Consider the following 11622-nt stretch of genomic DNA (forward strand, 5'->3'; position numbering starts at 1 on the left):
CTTTCCACCTTTGATACTCACCCATGTTAGAGAGGTTCCACGCGAACCGTGTAAGCGATGAAAGATTCAAACCACGTACCCATGCAATGCAATTCATGCCATTCCTCCTACCATTTGCTCGAATATTTCTCTCTCTCCTCTCTTCCTCTCCCACCATCTTCTCCCTTCATGTAAACCCATACTTGTAGCTGCTAGACCGAGGAGCATGAGCAAATCTCTCATACTGAGAGCTTCGGTCTGAAAGATGTGTTGTAAAAGCGGAACGTAGATCAAGGCGAGTTGACAGAGGAAGGAGATGGAGACGGTTATGAAAAGCATGCGGTTTCGAAACATGGGACAAGTGAGGCCTCGATTTTGTAAAGCTGAGACGAGGTCGAGGAGGACAAAACAAGTGAACGTCTTTGTGTGTCAGCTTTGAGCTCTTCTTTCACACATGCCCGCAGGAGACCTATACAGTTGACAACAAAAAGATGAATCGAGGCTTCATGAACTCAACCTCTGTAACACATTCCGAGGTGCAGCGAGGAGGTATCATCGAGTGAAGAGAGACGCGAAGACAGAGAAGATCGGGAAATATCAGAAAAGAAGACCCACCATGGTCTGATCCCTCCTTGACATACTCCCATCGCTCATCTCATGAGCATAAATGAACAGAGTCCCACAGACGATCATAGTCGCACTAAAAGCCACCCTTCCCATTAACCTCCCACTCAAAACAGGTGTCCCCTTTTTTCTCGGAGGTCTACGCATGACCTCTTTATCCACTGGATCCACCCCTAAAGCCTGAGCAGGCGGACCATCCATCAAGATGTTGATAAACAAAATTTGCATAGCGTTCAAGGGATTCGCAAGTCTGAAGAAAGTTGATAAAGTTATCAATGTCAAAGCTGCTACAGCAGTGGAGAGTTGAAAAGAAAGGAAGTTTTGAATATTGTAGAATATACTTTTACCCTCTTCGACAGCAGGAAGGATAGAAGAGAAATCGTCATCAACCAGAATGACATCGGCGGCTTCTTTAGCGACGTCTGTTCCTGATTTTCCCATGGAAATACCTATGTCGGCCATTTTCAAAGCGGGAGAATCATTCACGCCATCTCCTGTCATGGCTACTACTGCTCCTCTCATTTGCCACGCTTTGACAATGGCCATTTTGTGTCGTGGAGTGGTTCGAGCGTAGACGGTGACGGACGGTACACGTTCGATGAGTTCTCTTTCGGAGAGTTGTTCAATTTGTGTACCTAACATACATGAAGAACCAGGACTGTGAGGATTGAGTTCGGAAGAAGAGTTGACTTTGAGACCTAATTGTCGAGCGATGGCGAGTGCTGTGGGTTCTGAATCACCGGTTATCATGATTACCTGTACTCCCGCTGAGTGTAGAGCAGAGATAGCATGAGCGACTCCTCGACGAGGAGGGTCCATCATAGCTTGAAACCCAGTGAAGATGAGGTCGGCATCGGGTTCAGATGTGGTGCTAGAACGGGAGAAACCATAAGCCATGGCAATGACTCGTAGTCCTCTACTTGAGGCTTCGTGAGCGCGATTAAGGATGATCTGTCGAGTGGAATCATCTAATGAGGGTGTGGACGAGTCGGTAACGTAGTAATATCGACATCGAGAGAGAACAACCTCCATGGCACCTTTGAGATATATCATCTCTGATCCACCGGCAGTAGATCCGATGACGGTCATTGACTTGCTTTCCGAGCTGAAAGGGATTTCCATCTTGCGTGTAAAGTTCTGCACTGGTAAGTCAAACTCTCTTTGCCTGTTGTCCCACCGGGAGAAGGTGAAGAAGCATCACTGACCCTACGCTCATCCTGCTGACCAAGAACCGGAAGGACATTTAACAAAGCGGCCTCTGTGGATTGTCCCACGTTCACCCCACTGTCATTCATGAAAGCGTTGTTACATATCGAACCGATTTGGGCGACTTTGACAAGAGCTTGAGATGGAGAAAAAGTATGTTGGTCGGGATGAGTGGGTGCGAACTGATCCCGTCGATTATCGAGTAGTGGTGTGAGATCAACAAGATCATCCACGGCGTAAATATGCGTTACGGTCATTTCATTCTTCGTTAAAGTCCCTTCCATTCAGCTCTGTTTCTTCGTGATGAGTGAACTGACCAGTCTTATCAGAACAGATAACGGAAACACTGCCTAGAGCCTCGACACTGGGCAACTTTTTGATAATGGCTTTGCGCTTGGACATACGAAGCACTCCAAGGGCAAGGGTGACGGTGGTCACGATGGGCAATCCTTCTGGAATAGCAGCTACCGCCAGGGAAACTATTGTATCAGCGGATTAGTGGCAAAAATACGTTCCGTACTCACCGCCAATCGTGAACATTTCAAGCCAATCTCGTTTTTGCCAGATCCCAACGAGCACAATGACTCCAATCACTCCAAATGAGAATATTGAAAGTCGTTTGGCCAGGTCATCCATCAGCATCTGGAGTGGAGTTTTCTTATCCTCGACCTGCGCCATTCAGCATAAAAGTAACAACCAACCTGTTGAGCTCACGTCTTGCATCATGGAGAAAATAACACCAAATTCAGTGTCGGTACCTGTCCCGACAACGATGCCCGAACCTCTACCTGATGGTCAGCTCGAGATGATCCATTGCCTCCAGCGGACATACCGCTTCGAACCAAAGTACCCATGAAGGCGATACAATGTCTCTCTCCCAAAGCCTTTCCCCCTCCCTCACCGTGGGTGTCCTCCCCCTCTCCACTCCCACAGATCTCGATACTCTTTCTGGCTGGTCGGGTCTCGCCTGTGAGAGCCGATTCGTCAATTTCGAGCGAGACGGCGGAAATGAGTCGGATGTCGGCGGGAATCCTGTCGCCGACGGAGAAAGTGACGAGGTCGCCAGGTACGAGGGCGTTGGCGAGAGGTGAATGTGTTTGCCCGCCTCTAGTCAAGGTGAGCACTTCTTTGCTTCATAGTGAAACGAATGTATACCTTATCAAGTGACAGTAATGGGGTACTAGCTGCAAGTCAGTGTTTCGTCGCAACATACATATCTATACAAAGTGCGAGTGTTATGCGAGATTAGCTTGTGAAGGATACTCACTTTGTTCAACGCCTCTAGTGATTTTTCCGACCTCTGCTCTTGCACATAACCCACTAATGTGTCAGATAGAGATGTATCTGAGAGGAAGATGACATACCAGTAAGGACGATGAACACTGCCAAGACGACACAGACGGCATCATCATAACTCCCAAGGAAAGCACTTATGATACTGCTCCCCAAAAGCATAAGTATGAGGGGATTCTCGTATACCTGTTTAGCGAATTTGATGAAGAGAGGGTCGGAAGGGGGAAGTTCGAATTCATTCGGACCGTATCTTGCAAGAAGATTCGGTACTGCAAGTGCTGATAAACCTTGTTGGGGATGTGTCATGAATGCTGCTATCGTTTCCTATGCAGTGAGCTTGAAAGACTTATTCCCACTCCCTCGTTCCATTACCTCCGTTGAGTCCACAGATCTCTGTGAATGACACTTTGGTCAGACTACTCTGGACCATCGTGCTTTTACGAAGATTGAACAAGAACGGGTAGTTGATGGATACACGACTTGAGATAAGTGAGAAGAGGTAAGAGAGTCGGAAGACAAGGCAGAGCAGGGAGTGACAGATCTCTGAGGAGCAGAAGGGAAGTAGCGAGACATTAAACCTGTCACTCACATCAATACTCTTATGAGCGTAAATTGCACTAGGCGTTTCTTTCGTTCTCCTTCTCTCTTCCTCATCATCTTGGACTTGTACCAACTCATATCCATCTCTACCTACTAACTTCCTCCCCATTCTCACCAACGTTTCCCACCATCCCATCCTCCCAGTCCCAGCCTGAGTTCCATTCTGTTGAGAATACGTATACATCCCTCCTTCACCTCCTGATCCCGTTCGTTTCCTGAAAGGGGAAGCCAAATTTGTTGTCTGCATATTACTGAGAGCTGCAATACCAACATGATCGAAACTCTGCTGTCTACGTAATGTGGTGGAATAAGCGAAAGGTCCGTGTGTTTCATCTGTCAAGTCGGGGGTCATCATACCAGGTGAATCTAAAACAGATCTTCCATTTGGAGTGTAAGCACTACTAGTGTTCATAGTTGTGACGAGTGGATTGGAAGGTGTTGAAGTGGTAGTTTGACGGGAAGTGGCTCCACGAGATGCGTACTTGGTTGAAGAAGCCATAGATGTCGGAGGGATATATGTGGGTTGTATGGAAGGTGATTGAAAAGTAGGAGAAGAAGGTCTGACGGTGGAAAGAGGAGGAGGAGATCTTCTTTTGTATGGTGCTGAAGAGGGACGAAGGATGGGATCCATATTTGATAAGACAGACTTTTTATTGTAAAGGATCTAAATTCCTCTCAACGATATTGTCGGATTGTACATCCGTCCGTCGTCGGAAAGCGCTAAGTCACTTACGATGAGTGACAGATGACAGATAATGAGATAGGTCGGTGGGGATGGTGACACGTGTATTAAAGTGATACGGTGTGAGCTGACGAGGGACGCAGTGGAGGAATGTTGGACATGGTTGTAAAGTATAGAGAGATGTACAAAACGTGGTGCAACCGGTGTATGGTGCATTGGTGGAGAAGGAAGCAATGTAGCACGTCGGTGTTACCCGCCTAAGACATCCCCTGTCTGGCCTGCTCTTGGCCTTCTGCAATCTGGATGACTGACACCGAGAAGACGTATGAGGGCAGCGTGGCAGCATGCAGCAAGACGACACGATATACACTTTTGAAGAGGGTTGCATAATAGGTATTTCTAATTAGACCCCCCTCACCAGTCCCTTTTGCTGAAGTACCAAAAGACCGTCCGTCCCGTTTCCATCTGTCCAACTTATAATCCCACTCTGTATCTTTTCGACCGCGCTATCCTTTCTCCCTTCTGACCAAGCAGCTACCCTAATCTTCTTCTACTCGCGTATGTGCAATCTCCCTATTTCTGAGATTCCGTCCATTCTTTGTACTTCTTCACCTGGGCGTCTGATCGATCCTTGTAGACCTGTCAATCAGCATCTATCCTATCCATGAGATTTCATCTCTAAGGCTATGGCACATATCCTCGCAGCATTTCTGAACATGACCCAATAACATCACCAGGTCGTACATGATAACCACTTCTCTCAATTCGTCCGGATTCCTTCTTACAAATTTCAAGTCACCTGTGGTTGAATGAATTATATGATGGTGGTTTATTCAAAATGAGAAATGAAAGACACAACTCACCTGTTTCTCACTATCACTCATAGCTTTCCACCTCAAACCCGCCTCTTTTGCCAATCTCACAGTCGAACTTTTTTTATCCCCATCAGAACCATCAAACTCCCCACTTTGTCGAACTTCCGACAAATAAACGAAAAAAGGAGTTAAAGGAGGACCAGGATAACCAGGTTTCGAAGCTAATTCAGCTTTAGCACGAGATTTCCCTCCTGGAACTGGAAGTTTTTTTCCTCTAGCTTTTTCGATAGCTTTCTTAGTTGTCGTATCGAGTGAATCGTAGAATGCTTTGTATGCTACTTCGTATGTCTTTTTCGATTCGGCAGCACCGGCTGCATATTCTTGTTTAGCACTATCGGCAAGGGCGTGCCAAGCTTCACCGACCGCTACACCTAATTTGGATACGGAAAGTTTGGTAGGTGATTCTTCTAGTTTAGATTTATTGTTTGTATACCAATCACGAGTGAAGAGTGCGAATGCGCTAGATGCACCTTTTGGTACGACGGGTAGTTCGGGGTCTGCAGAGGTTAGTAATGATAAGATCAAGTGTTTGGGGAAACAAAGTCAACAGTCCCGGGTCGTCATGCGTTTCTTCAAGTATCACATCTGTACACTACTAACACATGGCTTGGAGTAGAGACGCAAGGACGTCGGAGGGGAATGAAGGGAGACGGGAGGTTCATATATGGATTGGAAGAGGGAGGGGCTGATGAGAGGATACAAATTTAACTCACCGACTTTTGTCTTTTTCAACAAAGCTCCAGTGGCGGAAAACGACCTGACGCCTTGTCTGAGACAAACACCGATGGGTCGATAGAGTGATGAGAAACTCATTATGCACGTGTTGATGGGATGATGGAGTTGTGGATTATAAAGAGGATGGATGTGCAGAGAGAAGGGTTGGTTGTGTGTGGGTTTTGGTGGATAGGGTGATGAAGTCTTGTGAGGGGTAGGTGGGATGGCGGGTGGCGCTAAACTCTCCGGCAAATTCAAAAGACCAAAAGTGGTAAGTTCTACCAAATTTCAGATCTGAGACGCGAAGTATGGACGCGTCTCCTTGATCCTTGACCCCTGCATGTCCTGCACAAGGTCTTTCTGTCCATGTCGAGTTATAAAGATACATGTCATCCTATTCCTGCCCCATAACAGCCCGAGAACTCTTCACCCCCGTCCCAACATCCTCTGTTTTGTTTCTTCTCCAAGGCGCACGATAATCGGGTGATCTCCATGCGTCTCCGTACACTGTGGATCAGCTCGAAATTCTCACCGCTGACTGCTGATAATCTCCACTCGTTCGATTCCCTCCACCCTGTGCACAGCTGATCAACAGATCAACATTGCTGCGTTGTTTTGATTGTGAAGAAAATGAAGAGTGACCACAGAGACATAATAAAGACGAAGAAGAGGAAATGCCAGAAGGAGATGTGTGACTCACTGCCAACAGCGAACAACCCTGCACAACTGAGCGCCAATAATCCCGCAAACATTGTATACAGTCCACCGTCCCCTATAGCGTTTCGAAGTGGTACAGCACATTGACTCCATATACATGCCATACCTCCACGCATGACAGAATTGATCGATACTGCTGGAGAAGATCGACCTGGGTTGGCATCGACTATATAGGCTAGAGTTGAGGAGTAAACGATCCTGCCTGTCAGCTAATCTCCTCCGGCTGGTGTATCAATATTCAAGATAGGGGTTGTCCTCACACGAATGAGTAGACGGGTGACATCTGAGTAATGGTAGGAGTCGCGAATGACTCACATGAGGGAGAAACCACTAATGAATAAAGCTACGGCAATGCCTGCAACGCTGGAATGTGTCCCCGCCACCCAGGCATAGATGAGATAACCCCCGATGGTAGTTGGCATCCCTATGAACGTACTTTTCAGACGCATCTATTGACTATCAGCCTCGGTCGTTCTTGAACATCTCACCAAAGAAGGGTGGGCATGAAAATCAATAGGAGGAACGGACGTAGGACGTAGAAGAATAAATAAGGAACTCACTTCCGGATTAGATACACCGCCATTGGCTCGTTTCAATCTCTTGAGGATCATATCTGACCATCTACCACCAATTAATGATCCGCACATACTTCCTACTCCAAAAGAGAGGATGACCAAACCGACATATAACGGATTGTAGTTGTAGGGTGCGCTAATCTGTCAGTCCCCTCACCAATCTCTCTTGACGCCATAATCAATCGGTATCCTTACACTCGAAACCCGTGATACCAACCATTTCCCCTGCTCGAAAGTGGTGAAACAAGAAATGACGAGGAACAAAAAGTTTCAGAGAGGACGACACTTACGCAGCAAGAGTTATACTAGCCGTATAGGTGATAGTGTAAAACGAAGCGAATTGCAATCCCGAGCTTAACAATACCACAGCCATAGGAGGACTCTTTATGATTCCCCACATTGTCGGAAAAGGGTTTACGTCCCTCAGAGAAGGTCGGATTCCCGATTCACCCGTGGAGTCAACTCGACCCCAGGGTCTATACCATTTCCTCTTGACTTTGACGGTATTCTTTCGAGTATCGACTTGAGCCTCAACGTCAACGCTATCGGCCAGGGCTGGATTGGACACGGTGGGTTGCCCTGATGATTGGGCTGGATTTTCGGATGGTGAAAGTGCGTGGCGGTCGGGTTTTGTAGGAATAGAAAGAGTTACATTAGTCAAAGGTATTGGGAAGGGTGAGGATTGTCCGTTTTTCTCGGCCTTGTGCAAAGCTCGCTTGTGGGCTTTCTTCAAAGCTTGTTGGTAAACTCGGGAGCGCTGTCTTTCAGCATCGCTCACTCAGCAGGCCCGAAAGCATTCAATCAGTATATATTGTATCATACTGCAGGGTAGGGCAGGAGAACAAGCTCGGATCAAACTCACCTCCTTCCTATACGTATCAGGGAAGAAACAAAACATGACCAAAGCAACTCCCCCAAAAGCGGTCAAGAAATACAAAACACTCCTCCATCCGAATGCCTATTCGTCAGAGTTCTGTTTGCCTATCGCAATAGTGTCAAACTCACTTTCCCCAATCCTCCACCAATTAACGGGCCCACCGCTGGACCCATGAGAGGTAAACCGTAGAATAGACCGAGCTATGACGGTTAGTTTCGACCACCTTCACGTATATTGATCTTTCCGGATGTCACTCTCGTTTCATGGATTAAGTTAGGGGGAAGTGATTAAGTGCTTGGGAAAGGGCGAGGAAGGAAGATCAACTTACCTTACTTCCCCTCTCATGCGTCTCGTACATATCCGCCAGACTGCCCGCCCCCACTGCAGTCACAGCTGAACTTCCAACAGCTTGCAAACATCTCATCCCGATCAAAACTTCTATAGTCTTCGCTCTTCCCCCAACCAGACATCCGATGGTGTAGATCTCATGTATCAGCTCTGATTCTGCCAACAATAGCGTCTTGTGGCGAAATAGGACAACAAAGCGACTCACACCATACGACATAAGATAAACAGTCTGAACATCAGATGTCTTCTCGATGACTACAACAGATGAAAGCTCACTTTACGTCCTGTGAACTGCAAGTCAGCTGTCAACTCATTAAACTTCGGAGAAACAGCAGGTAAGGGAGCAGGAGAAGAGAAGGGAGAAGGACAATGAAGAAGACGAGGTAAGACTTACTTCAGCCACGATAGCCCAGAACATCGGCATGAGACCTTGAAGTCTGACAATTAGTACTTTCAATCCTATCACAGATAAGAGAGATGAAATGTGTCGACTTACAAAATGTACATCGATATACTCAATGCTATCTGAGTATCCGAAGCGTGTAGCTCCGCCTTGATCTCGTCGATGACCGGGTTGTAGATGAATGGAGCTATGAGTGGACCAAGCTGAGATATCAGTACGTATTCAACGTTTTAACACTCATTTCACTTTGACAGAATTGTCCGGCGAATTTGAAATTGGCAATCATTCCGGAGCAGAAGGCAGGATGGGTGTATGACAGTAGAAGTGGAGTTACAGAACAATATGCGACGGCTCAGTTATTCAGCAAGGCGAGCAAGGTGACCGAGACGATGATGTGTTGAGATAACAAAGAAATAGAGCAGAGAAAATGATTTGTCTGGTGAAATAAACTTACCACAGCCATAGTCATCAAACCTAATACGAAGTTCTTTTTCCTATCGCTCCATTCCCTCGGATCATCCTCCACTGGTACATGTTCGATATCGATGACTTGAACCACTTCCTTCACTTTTTTCTCCTCTGCCGATTCATCCATTTCCCCTGAAGGAGTTTCCTCATCTTCAGACTTTCCTTGAGGAGGATAAACTTCTGTACTTCTCACATGTGTCAATGCCGCAGTCAAACGAGATGGTCTTCTCTCCAATTGAATAGGACCTTCATCTTTGAAAGTCGTCGTTTTACCTGGTCGACCATCACGAATAGTACCACTAACACCTGTCATATTGGTGCGGTGGGCTATAAGGGGGTCATGAGCCGATGGATTACCAGCTCAACAAAGAAAACAAGGCTTATTGTGAGCGTGGTGAGTGTTCGATAAATGTCTTGGATGGTCCAAGAGAGGATGTCCACAGTGACCAGGTTTAGTATGAAAGACGTCAGTGAGTGAAGAAAGGTCGACCTGATGGGTTAGAGCAATAAGCACTACACATCCTGACTCGCAAGACCTAGCGGCTCACATGCCGGCGAATTGACACGATCGGCGCGAAGAGAGAAGAAAGTTCACCCCCAAGTCGGGCAAGTCCGGTTCGGCCGATCATATTTCGGCCGGACCAATAAGAACTTTCCTATTCCGGGTCGCGTGACTGCATTCCAGGTGTTCCAGACTCAACCTAGAACCCATTCTATATGAAGTCTGTAATTCTTCTCTAGATCAGCATAATGCTCAATCCTCTTCTTTCTAGCAAGTTTCGCTTCCTGCTTTATCAATTTAGAAATTAACTTGATAAGACTCACTGACCTCAGACATGATCGTCTCTACGACATCCACTTTTGACCTGCGTTTAGATTCCTTCACGAAACTACCACGATCTTCGTCATGGTCACTATATTGACTTGGTTGGCTTGAAATTGGAGTGAGACGGACATTGAGCATACGTCTCATTGTTCTTGCACCTTTCCAAGCGCCTTTACGTGTCGCAACACGTGTAGAGGACTGCTCGCGTGGTTCAAATTCGGTAAGTTCGGAGATCAAGCTGACAGAGTCACTGTGAACCGAAAGAGTGGGCGAGAAACTGATGTTGGATGCTGTCGGTGGAAAGTCAGGTGATCCGAGCGTGCTGGATGCTGGTGATTGGTCCCGAGGACGAGCTTCGACATCAATACGAGACGTTAATCTTTGACGACTATGACTTACTACGAAGATACATCTCAACACGACCGAAACCATATGGATCGTCCCATCTCGTTGTCAAGCTCGGCGGTGTCGGTTGTGTAGGCGGAAGGCTTTCAAGGTTTCCCAAGTCGACAATCCTCTCAATGTCTCCCGTCTGCGATCTCATTTCTCCCTCCTGAACCATTACGGAAGGGCAGTGTGTCCGACCGTGTTCGACGCTCAAATCCTCCATGTCATTTCCAGGTGTTTCCACTCCAGATTCACTTTTCCCCCCTTTCTCCCCCTTCTGTATGTCATCGTTCCCACACTCATCCGATCTCCTGCAGTCAGGTCCGAGAACTGTATCCATATCTTGTTCCATTTCCCGCCTGCCATCAGCATCCGCAGTTTCGAATGTTGCCAATACGCATGAAGGGGAAGCAGCGACAGAAGACGTCTTCTTGGCTGTCCGATCAAGCAGATTCCTCGACGTCTCTCCGCTTCTCTCATCCGAATGTGGTAAAGCTTCCAACATCCCTGGTAGCCGATAAGGTGTTGAACGTCTCATCTCCAAAAGACTCGTCGGGCGACTCCTCGTTGGATTGGTATCCGTTGATATCGGAGTGATTACGTGTCTGGTAAGATCGTTGAGTGGCACGGTAAGATCCCACGTTGATTTCATATCATCGCGAACGCTTTGTGATCTCCTCTGAGAGTCCCTTGATTTTCCACTAATTTTTGTAATTATCGGACTGTCTACCTGCTTTTCCTTAAGAGGTGCTCCTTTCTCCTCAGAGGCTGACCTCTGGACCAGCTCCCCGGTTTCCATTGTTTCGACATCGTGAAGAGAGGAACCTAGATCGATATCGCTTTGACTCTCGGCAAGTGAAGTCAGGTCGTTCAATGGAACAACTAAATCTTCATGCCCAACAAATAGTCGAGACGCTCTTGAACGTGGTCGATCTCCGGAGATCACTTCGAGATCATTCATTTCCTCCTCTTCACCGTGATTCGCCCGGTCAAGCATCCTTGACCTCATCGTATGAGCTGGAACTTGGGACTGGGTCTCGTTGTATGT

General features: G+C 47.1%; 3 protein-coding genes across 3 annotated transcripts; all 3 read right to left on the reverse strand.

Moving 5' to 3' along the window:
• Positions 1–79: 79 nt before the first annotated feature.
• Positions 80–3811, reverse strand: TREMEDRAFT_43224 (uncharacterized protein; the record flags this gene model as incomplete). The annotated part of the gene is made up of 11 exons (XM_007003286.1): positions 80–399; positions 595–1740; positions 1809–2086; positions 2127–2288; positions 2334–2478; positions 2524–2593; positions 2638–2916; positions 2965–2993; positions 3077–3129; positions 3174–3426; positions 3692–3811. 11 exons carry the CDS (start codon positions 3809–3811, stop codon positions 94–96), a joined length of 2841 nt encoding a protein of 946 aa, XP_007003348.1. The 3' UTR covers positions 80–93.
• A 1146-nt stretch (positions 3812–4957) lies between these two features.
• Positions 4958–6072, reverse strand: TREMEDRAFT_68095 (uncharacterized protein; the record flags this gene model as incomplete). Its single annotated transcript, XM_007003624.1, has 3 exons — positions 4958–5023; positions 5248–5756; positions 5973–6072. The coding sequence occupies 3 exons, from the start codon at positions 6070–6072 to the stop codon at positions 4958–4960; spliced, it is 675 nt and encodes a 224-aa protein (XP_007003686.1).
• A 295-nt stretch (positions 6073–6367) lies between these two features.
• On the reverse strand, positions 6368–9674 carry TREMEDRAFT_28934 (uncharacterized protein; the record flags this gene model as incomplete). Its single annotated transcript, XM_007003173.1, has 12 exons — positions 6368–6480; positions 6674–6899; positions 7074–7139; positions 7251–7401; positions 7556–8022; positions 8128–8223; positions 8271–8342; positions 8471–8626; positions 8696–8734; positions 8885–8927; positions 8987–9096; positions 9348–9674. The coding sequence occupies 12 exons, from the start codon at positions 9672–9674 to the stop codon at positions 6368–6370; spliced, it is 1866 nt and encodes a 621-aa protein (XP_007003235.1).
• Between the last annotated feature and the right edge of the window lie 1948 nt (positions 9675–11622).

This window comes from Tremella mesenterica, assembly GCF_000271645.1.
Source record: "Tremella mesenterica DSM 1558 unplaced genomic scaffold TREMEscaffold_3, whole genome shotgun sequence".
Taxonomy (NCBI): domain Eukaryota; kingdom Fungi; phylum Basidiomycota; class Tremellomycetes; order Tremellales; family Tremellaceae; genus Tremella; species Tremella mesenterica.